We start from the raw sequence: 22,758 nt of genomic DNA on the forward strand, positions 1-22,758 counted from the left end.
CATGCAACATTGGTCTTTTCATGACTGGCTTCCTTCACTTGTCCTGATGATCTCAAGGTTTGTGCAGGTTGTCACAAAGGGCAGGGTTTCCTTTTTTTAAAGGCTGAATAATCCATTGTATGTAGATACCAAATTTTCTTCACCCCTACATCTTTCTGGGGCATTTGGGTTACTTCCACCTATTGCCTCCTCTGAATAAGGCTGCAGTGAAGGTGAGGGTGCAAATATCTCTTCAAGATCATGCTTTCAATTCCTTTGAATATATACTCAGAAGTGAGATTGCTGGATCATATGGTAATCCTATTTTTTTAAATGTTTGTTTATTTTGAGAGAGAGAGAGAGAGAGAGAGAGAGCACAAGCAGGAAAGGAGCAGAGAGAGAGGGAGATAGAGAATCTGAAACAGGTTCTGCCCCTGCAGCCCAGAGCCCAACGTGGGGCTCAAACTCATGAACTGGGAGATCACGACCTAAGCCGAAATCAAGAGTCGGACGCTTAACTGATTGAACCACCCAGGCACTTCCTCATAATTCTATTTTTAATCTTTTGTGGAACCTCCATTCTTTTCCTTGGTGGCTGTAGTATTTTTACATCCCCACCAATAGTACACATGGGTCCTAATTTCTACATTCTTGCCAGCATTTATTTGTTGTTGTTGTTGTTGTTGTTGTTGTTGCTGTTGTGTGTGTGTGTGTGTGTGTGTGTGTGTATACATATATATATAATTTTTATAGTGGTCATTCTAATGGGAATGAGGTGACTTCTCAGTGTGGTTTTGATTTACATTTCCTGGATTAGTGAAGTTGGGTGTCTTTTCACAAAGTCTGTTGGCCATTTGTGTATTTTTAGGTAATGGTTTATTCAAATCTTTTGCCCATTAAAAAAAAAAATGTCTATTTTGAGAGAGAGGCAGAGAGAAAATCCCAAGCAGGCTCCATGCTGTCGGTACAGTCCCTGACGCAGGACTCCATCCTGTGAACCCTGAGATCATGACCTGACCTGAAATTAAGAGTTGGACGCTCAACAAACTGAGCCACCCAGGCACCCCTTGTCCGTTAAAAAATTTTTTTCTTAGTGTTTTTATTTTATTTTTGACAGAGAGAGAGAGAGAGAGAGAGAGTGAGCGGTGAAGGGGCAGAGAGAGGGGGAGACACAGAATCCGAAGCAGGCTCTAGGCTCTGAGCTGTGGGCACACAGTCTGATACAGGGCTCGAACTCACATGACCTGAGCTGAGTGAGATCATGACCTGAGCTGAAGTCGGATGCTTAACTAAGCCAGGTATCCCTCCCTTGCCCATTAAAATTTTTTTAAAATTTATTATTATTATTATTATTTTAATTTTTGAGAGCATGGGAGAGGGGAAGAGAGAGAGGGAGACAGAGGATCCAAAGCAGTCTCCGAGCTGTCAGTGCAGAGTGCAATGCTGGGCTCTAACCCAAGGACTGTAAGATCAAGACCTCAGCTGAAGTTGGATGCCTAATGTTTTTTATTAGAGAGAGAGGTAGAGAGGGATGGGGAGAGAGAGAGAGAGAGGGAGAGGGAGGGAGGGAGGGAGGGTCTTAGGCAGATTCCACACTCGGCACAGAACCCACGACCCTGGGATCATGACCTGAGCTGAAATCCAGAGTTGGACGCTCAACCGAGCCACGCAGGTGCCCCTCTTTTGCCCATTTCAAAAATCAGTTTGTCTTTTTTTGTTGTTGAGTTGTAGCTCTTTATTCCGGATATTAACACCTGATCAGATACACGGACTGCAAATATTTTTTTCCCATTCTGTAGGTTGCCTGTTCACTTTGTTGACTCCCTTATTGTGCATAAATGAAATCTGATGCAGTCCCATCTATTTTAGCTTTTGTTGCCTGTGCTTTGGTGACCTAATAAATCATTGCTAAATCCAATGTTGTGAAGCTGTCCTCCCTCCCCTTTTGTTCCTCCCCTCCCCCCTGCTTCTAAGAGTTCTATGGTTTTAAATCTGCATTTAGATCTTTAATCCATTTTGAGTTAATTTTTAAATGGTGTAAGGATCCAACTTTACTTGTTTGCATATTGATACCCAATTTTCCCAACACCATTTGTTGAAGAGACTATCTCAAGTTCTGGTGCTTTTTTTAAACACACAGGCTGTGGAAGTGGCCTGAGCCGCCCCACGCCGGGAGATCCTACATAGTTTGTGCATTCTCAAGATTTTCTGCGATTAGCACCTTTTTAAAGATGAGGAAATGGAGACTTGTCCAAGGTCGTTATAGTGAGCATATAGATGGAATTGAGTTCAAGTCCTCAGTTACAATCCCAAGAGCCCACATGCTGGAACCCCGACGCTCCCCGTTTTATCCCCAGCATGCTAGGAAGAATGAATGAATGAACCTCTCAAGCAAGGCTCCCAGCAAACAGCGGAGTTTGGACGAGCCCACAGCTCCATATGGGGGTGTGCGCCGGTCTCGCGCATGCGCGGCCCCATGTGCACGACCCGCTCCGCTCCATCTGCCGGCACATGGTATGGCCTCTATCCCTATGGTATGTCCCGCCTTCCCCCACGCCCGGGCCGAGATGGTACGCCCCGCCTCTGCTCGCCGCCCCTCCCCGTTGGTTTCCGCGCGAAAAGCCAGGGCTGCCTCTGCCGCCGCGGTCTCTGCTGCAGTTTCCAAGATGCCTGCCCGCACCGCCCCGGCCCGGGTGCCCACGCTGGCTTCCCGGGCCATCTCGCTGCCCGATGATGTCCGTAGGCGGTAGGTGCTGTGGGGGGGGTCCGTGAACTCGGATCGGGGGTGAGGGGGAAGTGGCACGGCGTTGGGGGTGGGGGGGGGTTGCTTCCCCTGTAGGTAGCCCTTGGCTGCCGCTGACAGACGGGCGCGCATGCGCGGGACGGCTCGGCGGCGGTTGGCGCGGGCAGGGTGGCACTTCCGGTCGCGCGCACCCCTGGCCGTTTGGCGCCAAAATGGGCCGAGGCCCTTCACAGTTCCCTGGTGACTAGTAACTTGGGGGTCCTTCCTGATTTCAAAGTAGAGCGAGCTTTGGGTTCTCCTCGGGGATCGCCAGCCCAGAGGAGCCACGGGCCTGGCTCCTGCCGCCGGCCGGCTCGCGCAGGAAGTGGGCAGCCCGCGGCCTCAGGACACCCCTCGGCCCGGGCACTTCGGCCTCCACTTCCGGTGCCCGGCCCGCTTGGGGGGTCGAGCTGGTCCGGTCCCCGGGGGGCGTTTCGGGGGGCCCCCCTTGGCACCCGGCGCAGCGCATCCCGATGGCGGCCTCCAGAGACAGACGTCGCCGCTCGGGGCCCGGGCGCGGCCGGCTCAGGTTTGCGAGCCCCGTCTTTCTTGGGGGGCTTCCTCCATCTCGGCCTGCCGGGGAAGTCACGTTCTGGAAGGAACCCCCACCGCGCAGCGCAGAAGCGGGGCTCGGGCAGCGTGAAGGCTGTAAGAGCCTTTCCAGTAAATCTGTGCCTGGGAGCGGGCATCAAGGAAGCCTTGCTAGGCTTCTGTGCACGGGGGTTGGGGGGGTCAGAACACTGGGCTCCCCTTTGTGAAAGGGCTCCAATTTCACTCCTGAAAACTTGCACCCCTTGGAACACGAGTCCCGGGAACCTCGCCCAGGCCTGAACACTTCAGCCGGATTTGTGAGCCTGGTTGAGCCTTTGCCCAATTTCCCTGTGCCGGTTTCCTATGGTCGTGCCAGGCCAGTCGGATGGGGGCTTTTGGAGTTGGAGGTGTGTATGTGTGTGTGTATGTGGGGGCGGTGTTTGGGACTCCCTACCAGGTATTTAAGGTTCAGGCCACTTCTTAAGCACAAGAGGGGGTGTGTCTTGCCCAAGAAGCCTTACCTGTAGTCTCCAGGGATATGACTTAGAGTGTAAACAGAATTGTGGAAGTCCCTGGCTTCATGATGTTGGACCCAACCTAGAGGCGTTTGGGCCCGATCTTCTTTACTCTGATGGTGAGACCTCCTGTCTCCACTGGCTTGTTTGACCTGGGGCGAGTGTCATGAACAAGCTATCAGTGCGGACTAGATTGACATGGGCTCAAAATGGATAGTGGATGAAATGAGAATATGCCGAGACATAAAGGCCCACCTGTTAGCATTGTTATTGGCTAAGCCAACTTTTTTTTTTTCAGTTCTGCCAGTCAATTGTATACAAAACTTGACATATTCTCATTTAATCCTCAAGAGTTTTTTAGAGTGGGTGCTGCAGGAGTTCATCAAGAGGAAGCAAGGATTCCTGCTGATGTCTGCTTTTTGCCAAAACCGTTCCTTTCAACTAGGGTCTTTGAACAGGCCACTGGCTTGGGGGTTGTCTTGGGCCAGTGCAAGTGCTTGGCTGAATTTGAATGCTCTTAGGTGAGTTTTACAATCCACCATTCACCCTAGGTTCCATATTACTTTGAACTAGAATTGCTTACTGTAGGTGTGGTTTGGTGTTTCTGCCTTAGACCACGTGGTGGACGTTGAAATGGTCTCATGTGACTCTCAACAGCTTTTCTTACATTTTGAATTTCAGTGTACAAAATCCACACATAAACATGGCATTCAACACTCCCTTAAAAGACTTGTAAATAGAGGTACGACTTCTTTATCTATGAGAATTAGAAGTATGATTTATAACAGGAGGTCTCTAAGTCCAGTAGAATACTCTAAGAACAAAGTTAGGCCTGGTCCTCCTGCATTTGTCACTTCTACTTGTATATATATATATATATCAGCTTCTTTTTTTTAGAGGGTGAGCATGGGAGGGGCAGAGAGAATTTTAAGCAGGCTCCACTCTCAGAACGCGGGGCTCGATCTCACAACCCTTAGATCGTGAACTGAGCCAAAATCAAGAGCCTGATGCTTAACTGATTGAGCCACCCGGGTGCCCCATGTCAGCTGCTTTTTTTATTTTATTTTATTTTTTTTTAACTTTTTTTTTCAACGTTTTATTTTTGAGACAGAGAGAGACAGAGCATGAACGGGGGAGGGGCAGAGAGAGAGGGAGACACAGAATCGGAAACAGGCTCCAGGCTCTGAGCCATCAGCCCAGAGCCCGACGCGGGGCTCGAACTCACGGACCGCAAGATCGTGACCTGGCTGAAGTCAGACGCTTAACCGACTGCGCCACCCAGGCGCCCCAACAGCTGCTTTTTTTAAACACGCAGTTCCATTAGATATGTATCAGAAAGAATTTTCAATGTCTGGATTTTTAAGTCTTTAACTTCTTTTTTGAAGTATACTATGCCCCAAGTCTAAAAATGTTGCCTTTTTAGGACAAGCCACATTCTTCTACTTATTTTTCTTACTCTGTTGAAACCACCATTTGCACAGGAAAAGCGAGAATTCTTTCACTGGTCTTCCTGTTGCCACTCAAGGCTTTTCTAGCAGCGGAAACTGTGATCCTCTTAAAAAAGTTGGATCTGATGGTTTCCTTGCCCCACACACTGCCTGGTGCACTGGTCCTGAAGTTCAGAATCCCTGTCCACTTGCGTCACTCATCCGGCGTTCATCTCACAAGCCATACAGACCTCCTTTTAGGTTCTCAGGGCCTGAGACCTTGCAGAGCAGCTGGTGTGAGGCTGAGCTCTAGCTACTCCTTCCCTAGGCTGGCTACTGTCCATTCATCCTTAAGACCGTCCTCAGAAAGACCATCCCTTTTCCCCATAATAGGAAGGGTGTTGAATTCTGTCTGTGCACCCGCATGCTGCCTTTCCAAACCTGGAGCTGATGGTGATTCGTTTGCCTTGTTCACTGTATCTGTAGCTTGTGTAGACTCTGAAAGGCATGCATGCCAGACTTTCCCCTTTTATGAAGCCTGGATTCACACATTGATTATAGCAACCTCCTTTGCACAACTCTGATTAGCTTTCGTAATTGTGACAGCTCTTTTAACTGCTAGCCATTCTGTGATTAGATTAAGCTGTTTTTCAGGTTTTAAAAAATGTTATTTATTTATTTGTTTTTAATGTTTTTTGAGAGCACAAGCGGGGGAAGGACCGAGAGAGAGGGGGACAGAGAGATCCGAAGTGAGTTCTGTGTCGATAGCAGCAAGCCCGATATCAGGCTCGAACTCACAAACCACGAGAGCATGAGCTGAGCCGAAGTCGAATGCTCAACTGACTGAGCCACCCAGGCGCCCTTCAACTTCTTAGCTCTAGTTCCATGGCTCCCACTAAGTGGGTATTGAATGGACTTACCTTTTTTTTTTTTTATGTTTGTTTATTTTTGAGAGAGCGTGTGCGCAGAGGGGCAGACGGAGGGAGAATCCGAAGCAGGCTCCAGGCTCCGAGCTGTCGGCACAAGCCTGATGCAGGGCTCAAACCCACGAACTGTGAGATCATGACCTGAGCTGAAGTCAGGCACTCAACCGACTGAGCAACCCAGATGCCCTGGGACTTCTCTTTTCTAGTTCTCCTCTGCAGGAGTATTCTAGAGGTGCAGACTGCTGGGGTTCAAATCCTTCCTACCATAGCTGTAGGACTAAGTTGTTTAACCTCTTGGTGCTCTATCTGTAAAATGGTGTGGCGCTACCCGCTGCCCCTGGGCGTTATGAAGACTCGCCCGGCTGATAGGTGTAAATGTGGCGGGGTAGCACCTGCAAGAAGACCCGTGCTGCTTATCACAAGGTCACCTGTGTGTGTCATTTCCATCAGGGGAGCATAATTTAGTGCAGCAACATGCACCTCTGATACTGAGGCAGATGCTCGTGTAGTGGTGAGTGCCGTTCAGAGATGATGTAAATTCCTGCTAATCATTCCAACCTTCATCTTGGCTTGGCTGCTTATAGAATTGTCTGGTGGTCTGGACTTGTTCCTTCTGCCACCTTAGCTTTTGTGCCAGGTATCCAGTCCTACTCTTTTTTTTTTTTAAGTGTGTTTATTTGGAGAGAGGGGGGCAGAGGCAGACAGAGAGGAAGAGCAAGAATCCCAAGCAGGCTCCGTGCCAGTAGCACGGAGCCTGATGCGGGGCTTGATCTCCTGAACCGTGAGATCATGACCTGAGCCGAAATCAAGAGTCGGACTCTTAACCCACTGAGTCACCCAGGCACCCCAGTTCTACCCTTGATCAGGCATTCTTTTATTAAGGATTGAGGTGGTGATCTATCCTTTTTCATCTCTCAGTATCTTGCTTTTTAATCCTTTCTATCCTTGGCTTTTGTGATGCTGTTTACTACCAGGGATGCTCTTTCTTCATCAATCCCCCCGCCAACCCCCTTAATCATTTTTCTTTCATTCTTGGACCCTTATCTCTTCTAGTCCTAGGACTTTTTTGTTGTTGTTGTTGTTACTTATTTATTTATTTATTTAAATGATTTTTATTTTTTAACATTTATTATCGAGAGACAGAGACACACAGAGCGTGAGCAGAGGAGGGGTAGAGAGAGGGGGAGACACAGAATCTGAAACAGGCTCCAGGCTCTGAGCTGTCAGCACAGAGCTCGATGCGGGGCTCGAACTCAAACCACGAGATGGTGACCTGAGCGGAAGTTGGTCACCCAACCAACTGCGCCACCCAGGCACCCCTTAATTTGTTTTTTAATGTTTATTTACTTTTGAGAGGGAGAGAGAGACAGCATGCGAAAAGGGGAGGGGCAGAGAAAGAGGGAGACACAGAATCTGAAGCAGGTTCCAGGCTCTGAGCTGTCAGCACAGAGCCCGACGCGGGGCTCGAACCCACAAACCTTGAGATCATGACCTGAGCCGAAGTTGGCTGTTTAACCGACTGAGCCACCCAGGCTCCCTTAGTCCTAGGACTTCTGTGTAGCAGTTGGGCCTGTCAGCAGGACAGGACTACCTCCAGTTTTGATATCTCTCTCAGGAGAGCCACTTTTAATCTCTAGCCGCTGAATAGCCGTCTAGAGAGCTGCTATTCATTGAACCATCACTCCTCAAACTCCTGGCCTTTTTACTTTTTCCCTACCAACATGTCCTGAATTTCTGATACAGTACTCGTTTCCAGTTGCAGCCATAACCAGTTATCTCAGTGGCTTAAATAACCCATACATCTGTTTTAACAGTTCTATAGGTCCGAAATCTGGTTTGGGTCTCCCTGGATGCAAAAGTGTCCACAGGCTGCATTCCTTTCTTGCAGGCTCTAGGGGAGAGTCTGTTGCTTCCTCTTTCAGGTTGGCAGAATTCAGTTCCTTGCGGTTGTAAGACTGAGGTCGTTCTTCTCTTGCTGGCTCTAACCATGCCCAGCTTCTGGAGGTGATGTATCCTTTGGCTCCTGGCCCACTTCCTCCCATAGTTAAAGCCGGTTCTCCTGTTACATCTCTCTCGGAACCTTCTGTAGTCACATCTTTCGAAATGCAGCTGGGATGTTTTTCTGCTTTTAAGGATTTAAGTGATTAGTTTGGGCCCACCTGGCTAATCCAGGATAATCTGCCCATCTCAAAGGCTCTAACCTTAATCACATCTGCAGAGTCCCTTTTGCCAGGTAAGGCAACATATTAATAGGTTCTGGGGGATTAGGGCATGGACATCTCTCTTGGGAGGGGTCACTATCCTGCCTACCACAGATACTGTCTCAGGTGGCCCTACCGCAACTGCCACGTAGACGGTTACAAAACTCCGTTAATTCTGCCTCTTGTAACTTCTCTAGCGTGCTCTCCATTCCTGCTGCTAAATCCTGTTTCAGACCAGCATTTCTAGTTTCAGGGTGTTAGGGAGTGATTTAACATCTTGTAATCTCTTCCTGTCTAATCTACATCATGTATTTTTGCCAGATTAATTTTCTTAAAACATGGCTCTGATGTCTTGGGTTCCTCCTCCCCCCATGGTTCCTTCAGTGGTGTAACTATGGAAGAAAATCAGTTTTTTAGCCTGGTGTTGCCTACCTCCCTCAGACTGGCACTAGCCTGACTTGTGTGGGTTTCTTAGGTGTACCCTGAGCCAGCTCCCTGTTTGGGCAGGTCTCCCTGCTCCGTTCCCACTGAGCCCTCTCCACTCCCCTGGGCCAGTCCTTCCTGATGGTGTTCTTAGACCTTTGCTCTTCAGAAGCCCTCAGAACTGTATTTGCTTTATTCCTTCAGTTGTTGATATACGTTTTTAAAATGTATTTATTTATTTACAAGTGTGCTTGTGCAAGCAGGGGAAGGACAGAGAGAGAGGGTGAGAGAAAGTCTCAAGCAGGTTCCACTCTGTCAGTGCGGAGCCCGAAGTGGGGCTCGATCTCCTGAACCGTGAGATCACAACCTGAACGAAAGTCAATAGCTGGACGCTTAGCTGACTGAGCCACCCAGGGACCTGGATATGTTTTTATTTCCCTTCTAGGATTACTGCATGAGGGAAGCAACTAGAAATGAATCATGGGATCTTGGGCTGGAAGGGACCTAAAGTTTTATCTCATAACATGGCTGCCGTTCTGAGTATTCTACCTGGTCCTTCACGTCTTTCTGATCCTCCTGGCCCTGAATGTAAAGCAGATGTGTGGTGGCGTCATCGGTTTTGCCGGGGAAGGGATGGACTCTCCGGTGAAAGCCTGGGTGTCAGGGGAGGTGCGCTGACCAGCTTCCTCCTTGCCCCACTCTGGCTCCTCAGTGCCTGCCCTGGGCTCTTAACCGTCCTCTCTGGGGCCAGACAGGTTAAATCCAGTCTTCTCAGGGCATGACATTTTTGGTATTCTGAAGATTTTTTGGTTCTTCTCTGCCAAGCTAGACAATCCCAGTTCATAGGAGAGGTCAACAGCATTTAGACCCACAGATCTGTCTCGTGCCCAGATGTAGGGGTTGTCAGCATTGGTGAAGAGGGTACTTTGATGGGCTTCACAGGCAGCTGAGCATTGTTCTTAATGCCTGACTTGAGGATCAAGGGGCTGTGTGTTGCCACAGTTTTGTGAGTGGGATGACTGGGAAGTCCAATGTTCCATTCCTGTAGCGGGATGTGTACCTCTGGCTGTGCATACAGAGTTGTGTAGCTATTCTCATCTGGCTCTCCCAGAACCTGGGTTACTTTGAAAGTGGAATGACTTGGGAATGCAAACTGGTACAGCCACTCTGGAAAACAGTGTGGAGGTTCCTCAAAAAATTAAAAATTTTTAAGATCTACCCTATGACCCAGCAATAGCACTGTAGGAATTTACCCAAGGGATACAGGAGTGCTGATGCATAGGGGCACTTGTACCCTAATGTTTATAGCAGCACTTTCAACAATAGCCAAATGATGGAAAGAGCCTGAATGTCCATCAACTGATGAATGGATAAAGAAATTGTGGTTTTTATGCATAATGGAATACTACTTGGCAATCAGAAAGAATGAATTATAGCCTTTTGTAGCAACATGGATGGAACTGGAGAGTGTTATGCTAAGTGAAATAAGTCATACAGAGAAAGACAGATACCATACGTTTTCACTCTTATGTGGATCCTGAGAAACCTAACAGAAGCAGAAGACCATGGGGGAGGGGAAGGAAAAAAAAAAGTTAGAGGGGCGCCTGGGTGGCTCAGTCCGTTAAGCAGCCGACTTTGGCTCAGGTCATGATCTCACGGTCTGTGAGTTCGAGCCCCTCGTCGGGCTCTGTGCTGACAGCTCAGAGCCTGGAGCCTGTTTCAGATTCTGTGTCTCCCTCTCTCTGACCCTCCCCCATTCATGCTCTGTCTCTCTCTGTCTCAAAAATAAATAAATGTTTAAAAAAAAAAAAAGAGAGGGAGAGAGCCAAACCATAAGAGACTCTTAAAAACGGAGAATAAACTGAGGGTTGATGGGGGGTGAGAGGGAGGGAAGGGTGGGTGATGGGCATTGAGGAGGGCACCTGTTGGGATGAGCACTGGGTGTTGTATGGAAACCAATTTGACAATAAATTTCATATTAAAAAAAAAAAGAAAGTAGAATGACTTGGCCTGGAAGGGGTTACATGCAAGGAGTGTGTGTGTGTGTGTGTGTGTGTGTGTGTGTGTGTGTGTGTGTATAATATATATAGTATATATGGTCACCATATCTGCAGTCAGTCTTGTCTATACTATAGAAAGACCTTTCCTGACCCACCCAGGTCAGGAGGTCCCTGCCCGGCAGTCCCTGCATCCAGTTACCCAACTCACTGCCTGGAATAGGGCTTGGCATAACAGGGACCCATAGATGTGTTGGGGATCAAAGCTAGAGGCGGGGTCCACATGCACTTGGAGCAGCCACTGTATGACCTTAGTCCAGCAAAGCCTGTTGCTTGCATTCCTGGTTTTGCTGCTCACACTTGCCCTTGGAAAAACCAGCCTGGGAGAGCCCTGTTCTTGCCCTTTCAGCTGGTGATAGATAACGGGTTATGCCATCTGTACAGGTGCTGAGTGGGAGGGTTCAGAGATGAAGAAGGCCTGGTCCCTGCACAGGGTACTTCTTCTCCAGTGACAGGTGCTAACCAAGCTGGTTAGACCTGTTCTCCTCCCATGTCTACAGCTGGCACCCCGGCTAGGAACCACAGCTTGTTTCTTCCTCTCTCTTTCCTTGGTGTCTTCTGCTCTTGCTCCTTTCCTCTTCTCTCCTGCCACTGCCCCCCCCCCCCCAAAAAAAAGGCAAGACGCTAATCCTCAATAATCGAATCAGGTTGTGCTTTTCCAGCCAAACTCCTGACCAGTGTGCACTCCTAAGAGATTAGGTACAGACCCTCGAAACGGAGAGATCTTTGGTGAGGTGCCAGCCAGTCTTCTCACTCCCATCTGTTGCCCCTGAGTGTGGGCGCCCCTGCTGCCCCAGATGCCTTTACTTTCCCAGTGCTTACGTTCCTCATTAGAATGCTGCCTACTCCCCCTCCCCACATCCCCCCAGCCTTTGAGAATGTTAGCTGGCTGTTCCCCACAGCATCTTGTGGCCTTGGTCTACTCACTCCAACGCTGGCCACCCTGTGGTGTGCCCTTCCTCGGGGTCTTGCCAGAAGAACTGGAGGGAGACCCCCTGTAAGTCAGTGAACAGGAGGACCCCAACTGTGCGGGCTGCTTCCACTGTCCCAGTTCCTTTGGAAATAGCACCTGTTCTTTCAAACTCCTCTAGCTCACCCTCAGAAAAAGTGAAGAAGAAAAACTAAAGAGGGGGACCTCCTTCAGGTTGCATGTGCCTTCTTAATGACTTTGTAGGCATTCTAGCAGGACTTGAGGACCTCAGGAGGAGGAGAAAACCACCACATATATATATATTTTCTAACACTCATATATATCCAGTTTATTTCCAAAGTTCTTTAAAACTGTGGTATTAATTGTTCAAGTAAACAAAGTTGCCTAACAGCCTTTCTTTCTCCCGTTTTCTTCCCACAGGCTCAAAGATTTGGAAAGAGATAGCCTTACAGAAAAGGTAATCCCCATCTTAAATTTTATTACCAAATGTGATTATTTGACAGACACTTTGTGCCTCAAGCATTTTTTTTCACGTACGTTTGTTTTTGAGAGAGAGAGAGCGTGCACGCAAGAGCACCTAAGTGGGAGAGGGACGGACAGACAGAGACAGAGAATCCAAAACGGGCTCCAGGCTCTGAGCTGTCAGCACAGAGCTTGATGTGGGGCTTGAACTCCTGAACCAGGAGATCATGACCTGAGCCAAAGTCAGACACTCAACTGAATGAGCCACCCAGGTGCCCCTGTGGCTCAATAAAAGTTCAAGTTGGAGTTGGCTTATCCCCAGTTTCAAGGATAACCTAAATATTCTTTTTCTTAAAAATTTTTTTTAACGTTTATTTATTTTTGAGACAGAGAGAGACAGAGCATGAATGGGGGAGGGTCAGAGAGAGAGGGAGACACAGAATCTGAAACAGGCTCCAGGCTCTGAGCTGTCAGCACAGAGCCCGATGCGGGGCTCGAGCTCATGAACCGCGAGATCATGACCTGAGCTGAAGTCGGACGCTTCACCGACTGAGCCACCCAGGCGCCCCTAGATATTATTCTTAATGTGCTGCTAATTTGGTTCATTTTTGGTAACTCATTGACAAGTTTCCCAGTCTAGGTTCCACACCATCAGTTCTGAATTGTAACTTACCCTGGTCTTATTCCTCAAAAGCGCAGTTTTTCCTAAAACACTGTTCTAGGTCTCTGTCCCACATCTAGCCTTTCATTTTTCACCACTCTGGAGATACATTTGTTAAGATCACGTTGTACCATCACAAACGTGTCTTGTGAATATTCAGTTTTTTAAGGCTGAATCAGCATTGCCTGCCATTCGGTTATTTTGTGATCAGGCAGCTTAATTATCTGTATATTAGTCCATTAGTTAGTAACTCGGGAGTTTGAGGACATCTAAACCTATATTCTTCCCTTAGGAATGTGTGAAGGAGAAATTGAATCTCTTGCATGAATTTCTGCAAACAGAAATAAAGAATCAGTTATGTGACTTGGAAACCAAATTACATAAAGAAGAATTATCAGAGGTAAGTCACTTCTTGACATCCTGGCGTCTAGGAAACATCCCCTCCCGTGTTAACTCCTGTGTGACCAGGGAGGCAGAATCCTCCCCAGCTCTCCCTGTTACCCAATAGTTATAAAGGAAATGCGTGTTTCCTTATTCTCTTATTGCCACGTGTTTGCATTCACTGCTACTTAAATTATCCTTTCCTGCTATAGGAGGGCTACCTGGCTAAAGTCAAATCCCTTTTAAATAAAGATTTATCCTTGGAGAATGGAGCTCATGCTCTCAGTCGGGAAGTGAATGGATGTCTAGAAAACGGGAGCCAGACAAGTGGTGAGGACCGCAGAGTGGGAATGGCAGAGGAAAACAAATCCCCCAAGCCTGTTTCCAAACTTTACACACCGAGAAGAAGCAAATCGGACGGAGAGACAAAGTGTAAGACCCCTTCACTCCTTTCATCTTGGTGGAGACTGGCTGTCCCCTTACACGGTACCAGACTTGGAGCCATAGGTCCCCTGGGGCGGTACTTCCTCGTTTGTTTCTTGTCTATACTTCCTAACTAGCTTAGATGTATATGCTGTACTTCTTCAGATTTTTTTCTGTAACCAAATATCGAGCATTAGATCCCAAAACAGCTACACTTATGCTGTATAAGGTAACAGGAGTTATTAATACTTATTGTTTCTAAGTTCTATGCCTATTGAAGCTAAATGTATAGACTCCTTCCCAATTTGTAGTCAAAGTAACTCTTCTGGAATTTTTAAAACTCAAAGAGCATGGGACTTGAGTGCAGGTTGGGTTCTTGGCCACTTTATCTTTTGATGATCTGAGAGTTTGTTTCCTTGTCTGGTTCAGGGTTTGGCCCCTCCAATAAGAGCTCCAGTAACATGGCTCAGCAAACTGGCAGGTGCTAATTGCTACCTTTATCAAGACTGTTCCTGGTTAGAACAAGAGAAGGGTACTTAATCTTCAGAACCTGATTCTCTGTGCTATCTTGGTAATGCCAAAGAACTGCACCTTTTCTGTGAACTTTTTTATTCATAGTGGCTTTTTTTGTTTCTTTTTTCTTTAAACAGCTGAAGTTTCATCTAGCCCCAGGATTACAAGGCAAACTACCAGGCAGACCACCATCCTATCTCATTTCTCAAGGGGGTCAGTATATAATGAATCGACCACCACCTTTTCTTGGGGCCAACTGTTTCTGGTAAAACAGGAATGGAATTAGGGTATAATGTAGCAATTTTTTTTTTTTTTTTAAGTTTTATTTAGAGACCGTGGGGGAGGGGCAGAGTGAGAGAAGGAGAGCAAGAATCCTGAGCAGGCTCCATGCTGTCTGCAGAGCCTGATGCGAGGCTCGATGAGATTAGGACCCGAACCAAAATCGAGAGTTGGACACTTAGCTGATTGAGCCACCCAGGTGCCCCTAATTTAGCAATTCTGACTTCCACATTGCATAGGTTTTCATCTTGCAGTTTTTTTTATTAAATATTCACGAAGAGCATTTCTCAAGACCTCCTGTCTACTTACTCTTATAGGAACCTTCAAATATACACAAAACTAGCCAGGACAGGAAAATGAACACCAAGTACCTGTCCCCCAGTGGCCATAGTTATCAGCTGGCCATCTTTTCGTCTGTACCCCTGTAAACTCTCCCCCAACTGGATTGCTTTGAAACCCATCTCAGATATGTCCTTTGAATTTTTTTTTAATGTTTATTGATTTTTGAGAGTGAGAGAGACCGAGCACGAGTGGGGGAGGTTCAGAGAGAGAGAGGAAGAGAGACAGAATCCGAAGTAGGCCTCAGGCTCTGAGCTGTCAGCACAGAGCCCAATGCGGGGCTTGAACTCATGAACTGTGAGATCATGACTTGGGCCGAAGTCAGACGCTTAACTGAATGAGCCACCCAGGCACCCCCTCAGATGTCATTTGAAACCCATCTCAGAAATGTAGATTTCTAGATGATAAAATATTTTTTTAACCTTTTATTCATATTTTTCTAGAATTACTAATGTGTAGCAAACATGTTTTATCTTTTTAAAAAGACTAACTCTAATATTTTCATACTTTATAAAGCATAACAATTCCTTACTATCAAGTATGTAACCAGTGTTTGTATTTTCCCATGTGTGGCAAATTGTGTTTACTTGATTTGTTTTGAAGCCCTTCAAATTATAGATTCCTTTTTTCTTGCCATTTATTTGAAGAAATTAGTTCGCTTGTCCAATAAGAGTTTCTAGGTCTCGCTGACTGCATCCTTTGGTGGTTAATGTCTTCCTTGTCTTGTTTCTCGTAAACTGGTAGTTAGGTTTAGAAGTTGGATCAGATTCCAGCTCTATCATTTTCTGAGACTTCTTCACAGATGGTGCCGTCTTTCCATCAGAGGCATGTGATGTCTCTTCTGTGATGCCAGCGGCTGTTGATCGATGTCTAGCTCCATGATTTCTTAGGTTTGCAAAGTGGTGCGCTTCTAACCCGTCACTCAAGAGTTAAAGCCTCTTTCGATATCCTGGCAGTGAGGGCATTTCCTTGGAGGGAAGAAGGCACCCATGCCCTGAGTCTGTCTTAAAGAGGCCGCCTTTGGTAGGGAGGAATACAAGTCCTCTCGTGCCTGGTGGGGGTCTGGGGTCTGGCGAAGCTAACGGTCGGCTTTCCTGTTTGTGTCAGCCCTGCCAAACGTAAACCTGAGGAAGAGCGTGAAAAAGCGAAATCGGATGATCATGTTGAGGAAGAAAAAGACCAGGTAGGGCTGACATTATCAAGTTTCTTCACTCTGCCTTCTTTTGGTATTTTGCTGGTAGCCCTGACTTTACACTTGACCTATCTAAATGGACTTGAAGTGACCAAGAAGGTGTTAGGACCTTCTGTCCCTGGACCCGGGTAGTATGAAGTATGTCACAGTTAGGCCTGAGGGCTCCACAGGCCCCTGCTACTCACAAGGCAGCCCCATAACTTCAGAGTCTGTTACTTCCTATGTCTGCTTTCTTACTTCTCTAGCTGACAAGATTGGCCATCAACTGTGACATTTTATTCTTTGGGCTTATTTATTTTGAGAGAGATGGAGAGGAGAAAGTGAATCCCAAGCAGGCTGCATGCTGTCCACGCAGAGCCTGATGCGGGCTCGAACCCAGGAACCGTGAGATCATGACCTGAGCTGAAACCAAGAGTCAGATGCTCAACCGACTGAGCAACCCAGGCGCCCTGTTTATTTTTTAAAGCTTTTTTAAAAAAAATGTATTTTTTTTTAAAGTTTTCTTTATTTTGAGAGAGAGAGAGAGAGCAGGGGAGGGGCATAGAGAGAATCCCAAGCAGGCTCTGCTCTGCCAGAACAGCCTGACACGGGGCTCGAACTCACAAACCACAAGATCATGACCCTAGCTAAAATCAAGAGTCGGACACTCAACCAACCGAGCCACTCAGGTGCTACTTATTTTCCTTAAGTTTATTTATTTTTGAGAGAGACAGAAAGTGTGAGCCGGGTAGGAGCAGAGAGAAAGAGAGAGAATCCTAAGCAGGATATGTGCTGCCTGCTGCGGAGCCTGACTTGGGGCTTGAATCCATGAACCATGAGATCATGACTTGAGCTGAAACCAAGAGTTGGATGCTTAACCAAGTGAGCCACCTAGGTGCCCCAAATGTTTATTTTTGAGAGAGAGAGAGAGAGAGTGAAGGAGGGCAGAGAGTGAGGGGGGAGAGGGAATCCCAAGCAGGCTCTGCACTGTCAGCGTAGAGCCTGATGCAGAGGTTGAACTCACAATCCATGAGATCATGACCTGGAGCCAAGCTCAAGAGTCGGATGCTTAACCAACTGAGTCATCCAGGTGCCCCAAAACTTTAATTCATTAATTAATTAATTTTGAGAGACTGAGAGCAGGGAGGGGGTAGAGAGCAGGAGAGAGCGAGAATCCCAAGCAGGCTCTGTGTTGTCAGTGCAGAGCCCGATGTGGGGCTCAATCTGACAAACTGTGAGATCATGACCTGAGCCAAAATCCAGAGTCGGGCGCTTCACTGACCGAGCCACCCAGGCACCCCCAGCTGTGACCTGTTTAAAGCATTTGCTTCTGCCATCCGTAGCTCCTTTTCCACATCTAACTTGTCTAACAGCAGAGCATTAGAGTTGCTGTATGTAGTGTAATAATGCTACTTAGACCTCATAGGTTAGAAAACCAGTGGCTTACTGAAGGTCTGTGATACAGAAGATGTTAGTCTGTGATGGTACTTTCCCTTGCGACTTGAGGCCCAAACCTAGATAATACCAGATGGTCGCACATCAATTTTCTTTCTGCTTTTGCTGCAGGATTAGCTATGTACGTTGAAGGGAAGTCTATAGGTTTATGTGTGGGTAGTAAATGCCTTACTGCTACTGATAGAGCAGCCGTGGCATTATTGACCTTGGGGGCTAGATAATCCTTTGCTGTGGAGGCGGTGGGGCGGTCCTGTGGTTTATCGCATGTAGCAGCAGCCCGACCTCTACTCACTAGATACCAGTAGTAATCCCCCTCTCCCCTCTCAGTTGTCACCACCAAAAACCATCGTCAGACACTTCCAAATTGGGGGGAGGGGTAAAATTACTCCGGCTGAGAAGCACTGGGCTAAGGGGTGTCAAGTGTCACTGGGCTACCACTCTCCTTGAGGTAGGCTTGACAACCTGTTGTAAGACCCGTGGATTCTGTTTTTAGAAACCACATGTTACTGTCCATGACCTTTATTCTGGTGTCTGTAGTTAAGTTTCGGTTACCTGCTTTTAAGTGGGAAACTGAGGCACAGAGGGAACCACGTGTTCAGATCAGTGGCCACGTCTCTTGTCTCTTAGGAGAAAGCATTACAGACAAAACAGGCTTGCTCTTGTAATATCAATAGCTCTCTTCCACATGCACCTGTTTTAGAGTGGTTTCTTGCACCCTAACCTTTTAGAAGGCTTGTGTAGCCTTTTCATCTGGCTTTTCAAGAAACCTGCCATTTCACTGGCAGTTTGTGTGAGGCCTGGGAGGCTTTGTTTATGAAGGCTTGTAAAAACATTGTCGCAATATGCTAGATAAGACTTGGTGTATCCAGCCAGCAGTGTCAGATAGTTTTGTCACATAAGTCCTCATACAGGGATCATCATCTTTAGTCCATTTAAAGTTACGAGAACTTACTATGTTTTAAAAATGGGTATTACATGCATTTAGTAAAACTTCTAAATAGTATAAAAGGATGTTTGGTGCATAGATCTCCCTTCCTCCTGACCTTCCAGAGCGGGGAAGAGGCAAGGATTTATCAGTTTCCTCTATGTTGTCTGAGAGAGAGCGAGAAAGAGACTTACTATGAAATCTACCATTAGAGTTCTCTAGAGAAACAAGATGTATGTGTAAGATTAATTTTAAACTTGGCTCCTGTGGTTAAGGCTGGCAAGACTAAAGCATGCAGGACAGGCCAACAGGCTGGAGACTCAGGGAAGAGCTGGTGTAGATCCAGTCTGGAGGCAGAGTTTTCCATCTGCACCTACATATACCACAGATTTTTGTGTATGTGTTGCCTATAATAGAATACAACAAGGTTCTGTAGACTTCCCTAAGTTTCTCCAGTGGTAACATCTAGAACTGTAATACCTCAGCAAAACCAGGAAAGTGACCTCGCTGTACAATCTAGACTTTATTCAGATTTTACCAGTTTTCGCATGTGTGTATATGCACTCACGTGTATGGAGTCTTGTAACCTCTGCCCCAAACAGGATCCAGATCTGTTTCGTCACTGCAGTATATCTATCCCTCTTAAATACACGTAGATACCCTGGAGACGGCAGACAGTGTGAAATGGTACACCAGGGTGTTCGTCCGGGAAGAGCTAGTGTCCTCACTTCCCGCTGTGAATCCCAAATTACTATTTTGTTTTTTCCTAATATTAAAGACTTCCTGACTGGGGGTGGAGGACCTTTGATTCTTTTATAGAGCGTCACTGGAAACCTCTGGTACGCGGGCATGTGCTGGGCCAACTCCTGGGCCTCCTTCGTTTTGAGGGTAGTGGGATGGCACTACCAGACTGATGCTGATTACCCAGATCTTTCCCTTAAACCCAGCCCCCCCCCCCCCATTTTTAACTGTGCCAAATGTATTTAATACTGTCACTCATGCTTTTCATGTTGATCTTCTTTGAAATGAATGTTCTTGTCTTCCTTCTCTCCACGCAGGAGGAAAAGAGGCGGAGAGTTACATCCAGAGAACAGTAAGAACGATTAATATACCTGTTCTGTACAATGTGCAATCTTCATTACCGAAATTACTTTTCTGCAAAGTTTTAAAGAGCTTTATTGTGAGTTGCCATGGCGACCATAGATGGCTCAAGAATGCTGAATTTGGGGTCAGATTATTAGCCTTTAATTCATGTAGAATTCTCATTGCAAAGAATGAATTGAGGGGAACCGGCCGTTGTCAGAACCAGATTTAAAGGTCTGATTAAATATTAAAGTAGTATGTGCCTTTCAGGGCCTCTGAGATGGAGATTGCTCTCTGGGGTAGGAAGAGGAGGACCTTAGGAAAACTGCTGGCAGGGGAGGGGTTGGGGAAAGTCACCCTTGGGGTGTGTGTTACTTTGCTTGACAGAGTTGCTAGACCGCTCCCTGCAGAAGAACCGGAGAGAGTAGGACCTGGAACACACATGGAAGAAGAGGAGGAAAGAGACGAAAAAGTAAAGCCTGGTCACATCCGAGTTTGTCCATTGTACTTTACTTGGAGTCCCCGTTCGGTTTCAGGAAGGGGGTCACCGGGAGGGGGGCCACGTGTAGGAACAAAAGGACTTTCTCTCCTGATCAAAATGACCTTGACTTTAGCCAAAATGCTTTCCAGACTTCTTTTTCTGTGATTCTCTACCCAGAAGAGGGGTTGTGTGGCTTTCGTGATAAGGACACTGCGTTAGGCTTGGGGAGCAGCTGGACCTTCTGCTATTCCATCAGTGACAGAACTTGAGTCTGTGCCCCTGCCCATCTGCCTCCCTCGCTCACCAAGTCTTTGTGGGAATCTGACTTTCAAACACAAGGGGTGCTGAAATTCTATAGCATCATCCAGATATAAAGTTGCATTCTTTTTTTTTTTTTTAAGTTTATTTATTTTGAAAGAGAGCAAGCATGCAAGCAGGGGAGGGGCAGAGAGAGAATCCCAATCAGGTTCCACGCTGTCAGCACAGAGCCCACGTGGGGCTTGATCTCCCCAGCTGTGAGATTATGACCTGACCTGAAATCAAGAATCAGCCACTCAGCCAACCGAGTCACCCAGGTGCCCCTAAAGTTGCATTCTTCATGGCGATCAGACCAGATCTCCCCAGGTCTTCCTCAGACCTCCAGTTTCTTTGTACAATCCGAATTTAAGGTTCTGTGAAAGACTGATGTGCCACCTGAACCCCCTCGAGGAGAGGATAGGGGAGGGAATGGGGGTTTGATAACGGGAAGCTTACCATTGGACAGTGTTGTCCTATATGACAGAAGGGCTAACGTTGGGCAGCCACCGGCGACAGGGCAACATTGGGTCCTGTTTTGGGGCGTCTGGCTGGTTCAGGTGGTTCAGTGTCTGACTCCTGAATTCGGCTCAGGTCATGGTCTCATGGTTCATGAGACTGAACCCCAAGTTGGGCTCTGTGCTGAGCAAGGAGCCTGCTTAAGATTCTCTCCCTCTCTCTCTGTCCCTCCCCCGCATGCATGTGCCTCTCTCTCTCTCTCTCTCTCTCTCTCTCAAAATATCTAGAAGTTTCTTACAAACTTGGATGGAGGGTAAAGGATGGGTGTCTGTTACTGCTCTAGTTGGGGATCAACTAAGTGAGTGACCATTCTTGAAGAACCATTTGGTATAAAGCTAGCCTTCGATCGATCACCTCTCCTACCCTAATACTAGTTAGATAGCAGTTACAGTCCAGCTCATTTGGGAACAGGCAGTTCCAGTGGGGTTGCTCAACTACCCTCAGGGCGCGTTGGGCAGGATTGAAATTCCTTGCCTGTGGTCAGACTCCCAGTACCTCTTCTTGCAGTAGATGGGTCTTCAGTGTGTTTCTTCTCTTAACATCACTAACCCTTGTGGTCTCTTCACAAAATGTGGAGTTTGAGGCCGAATTCACTTGGGACCTTTTCCACAAAGGTGTGTTTAGCTCTTTTAAACTTGGGTTCAAAACGATCGTCATCAGTGTTTGAGGCGGAGCACTTGTTGAGAGTGGGCCATCCTGTTTCATGCTTTTATTATAGATTCCTGGTTCTGTTAGCCAGTTGTCTGTGAGGTCGTCCACATGTACTCATGATGTGTGATAGAGGGGTTTGGGGGCAAAGCATTTAGATTACAGAACTCTTAGATCCTGCAACTTCCTGCTTACTTACCACCCCCCACCCCCCAAAAAAACCCAAAAAACCTTGCTATCTTGAAGATAGATCGTATTTACTCCCACCAGCTAGACTGTAGGATCAGTTTAGGTATTGTTTCCATAGAACAATGGAAAGATCAGGGCTAAATGGAGGAAAATTAACTAGTTTCTTTTTTACCCCCCTTCTTAGGAAGAAAAGAGGCTCAGAAGTCAAACCAAAGAACCGTAAGTATAGTTAACATGCCTTTGTACTTCCTAGTGTGAAAGTCGCTAAAATAAGTGTTCTGGTAAAAATAACGGGTTAGGCAGAGCATTAGGTATGTAAGTTATATGTGTGTGGGTGGTTCCACTTGGGGAAGGTCGGAGTACCGGAGTGAAGGCTGAGCTCAGCTGATCTTGACCCGAGGCCCTTCCTCAGTGGTGGTCATTCAACACGTAGTTTGTGAGGTAGTGAGAAAGGGCATCAAATGAGCTGCTGCGTTCCCCCCCCCCCCCCCCCCCCCCGTTGGCTGTGAGGATGTCAGGTAATTATGGTTGCTGAAGCTCAGTGACTTAAGACCTCATTTACTGAGCTTGCAAGTCTGCCTCCTGGTGTCTGTTGACTGATCTTGGCCGGGCTTGGTGGAGATGATGGGGATGACCTGGCCAGCCCGGGCGTGCTTTTGTGGCAGTGGCAGAGTGCGAAGGCAGAGGTCAAGAGCACTTCAAGTCTCTGTTGACATCCAGTTGGCTGGGGGAAATGTCGAGACCGGGCCTGTGTCTAGGGGTGGGCAGAGCACCCAAATGGAGGGGCAGAGCCCGGAAGTGAAGATCCTGTGTGGCTAGTCGGCTTTCCACGGCTACTGATGCAGGTCACACATCAGACCAGCTGTCGTGAACCCACACGGGGTCCACCCCTGGGCCAGACGCTTGCCTTCTGCCTCTGTGGGCAGAATTCCCATCAGGTTACAGGAAATCGATGGAGTCCTATTTGTGTGTGTGTGGGGGGGGGGGGGGGGAGGTTATTTTGTTTTAAACTGTTCATTTAAGCTGTTTGTTTCATTTATATGAAATGTTGATGGCCTCTCTGAAGATCATAAGTTCTGAAGTCATAAATGGCTTTCGGGCTTCCTATAGGGAAGACTTGCCCTTCAGCTGGGAAAGGCAGTCCATGCTCTGGGTCCGGGGAG

General features: G+C 47.3%; 1 protein-coding gene across 5 annotated transcripts in view; it reads left to right on the forward strand.

The window, feature by feature from the left end:
• The first annotated feature begins 2,556 nt into the window (after positions 1-2,556).
• DNMT1 (DNA methyltransferase 1) overlaps positions 2,557-22,758 on the forward strand; it is a 46,644-nt gene continuing 26,442 nt past the window's right edge. Inside the window, exons 1-9 of one of the 5 annotated variants that reach the window (XM_027050451.2) lie at positions 2,557-2,725; positions 12,193-12,229; positions 13,188-13,295; positions 13,489-13,708; positions 14,350-14,425; positions 15,938-16,013; positions 19,440-19,474; positions 19,852-19,936; positions 21,780-21,814. In XM_027050451.2, the coding sequence (XP_026906252.1) occupies positions 2,646-2,725; positions 12,193-12,229; positions 13,188-13,295; positions 13,489-13,708; positions 14,350-14,425; positions 15,938-16,013; positions 19,440-19,474; positions 19,852-19,936; positions 21,780-21,814 (752 nt within the window). In that variant the 5' untranslated portion in view covers positions 2,557-2,645. Of the gene's footprint in view, positions 2,726-2,889; positions 3,291-3,482; positions 3,700-4,200; positions 4,329-12,192; positions 12,230-13,187; positions 13,296-13,488; positions 13,709-14,349; positions 14,426-15,937; positions 16,014-19,439; positions 19,475-19,851; positions 19,937-21,779; positions 21,815-22,758 lie in introns of those variants that run through there. The other 4 variants (XM_027050452.2, XM_027050453.2, XM_053219922.1 and 1 more) reach the window with 4 other exon arrangements.

The sequence above is a fragment of the Acinonyx jubatus genome, chromosome A2 (genome assembly GCF_027475565.1).
Source record: "Acinonyx jubatus isolate Ajub_Pintada_27869175 chromosome A2, VMU_Ajub_asm_v1.0, whole genome shotgun sequence".
Lineage (NCBI taxonomy): Eukaryota > Metazoa > Chordata > Mammalia > Carnivora > Felidae > Acinonyx > Acinonyx jubatus.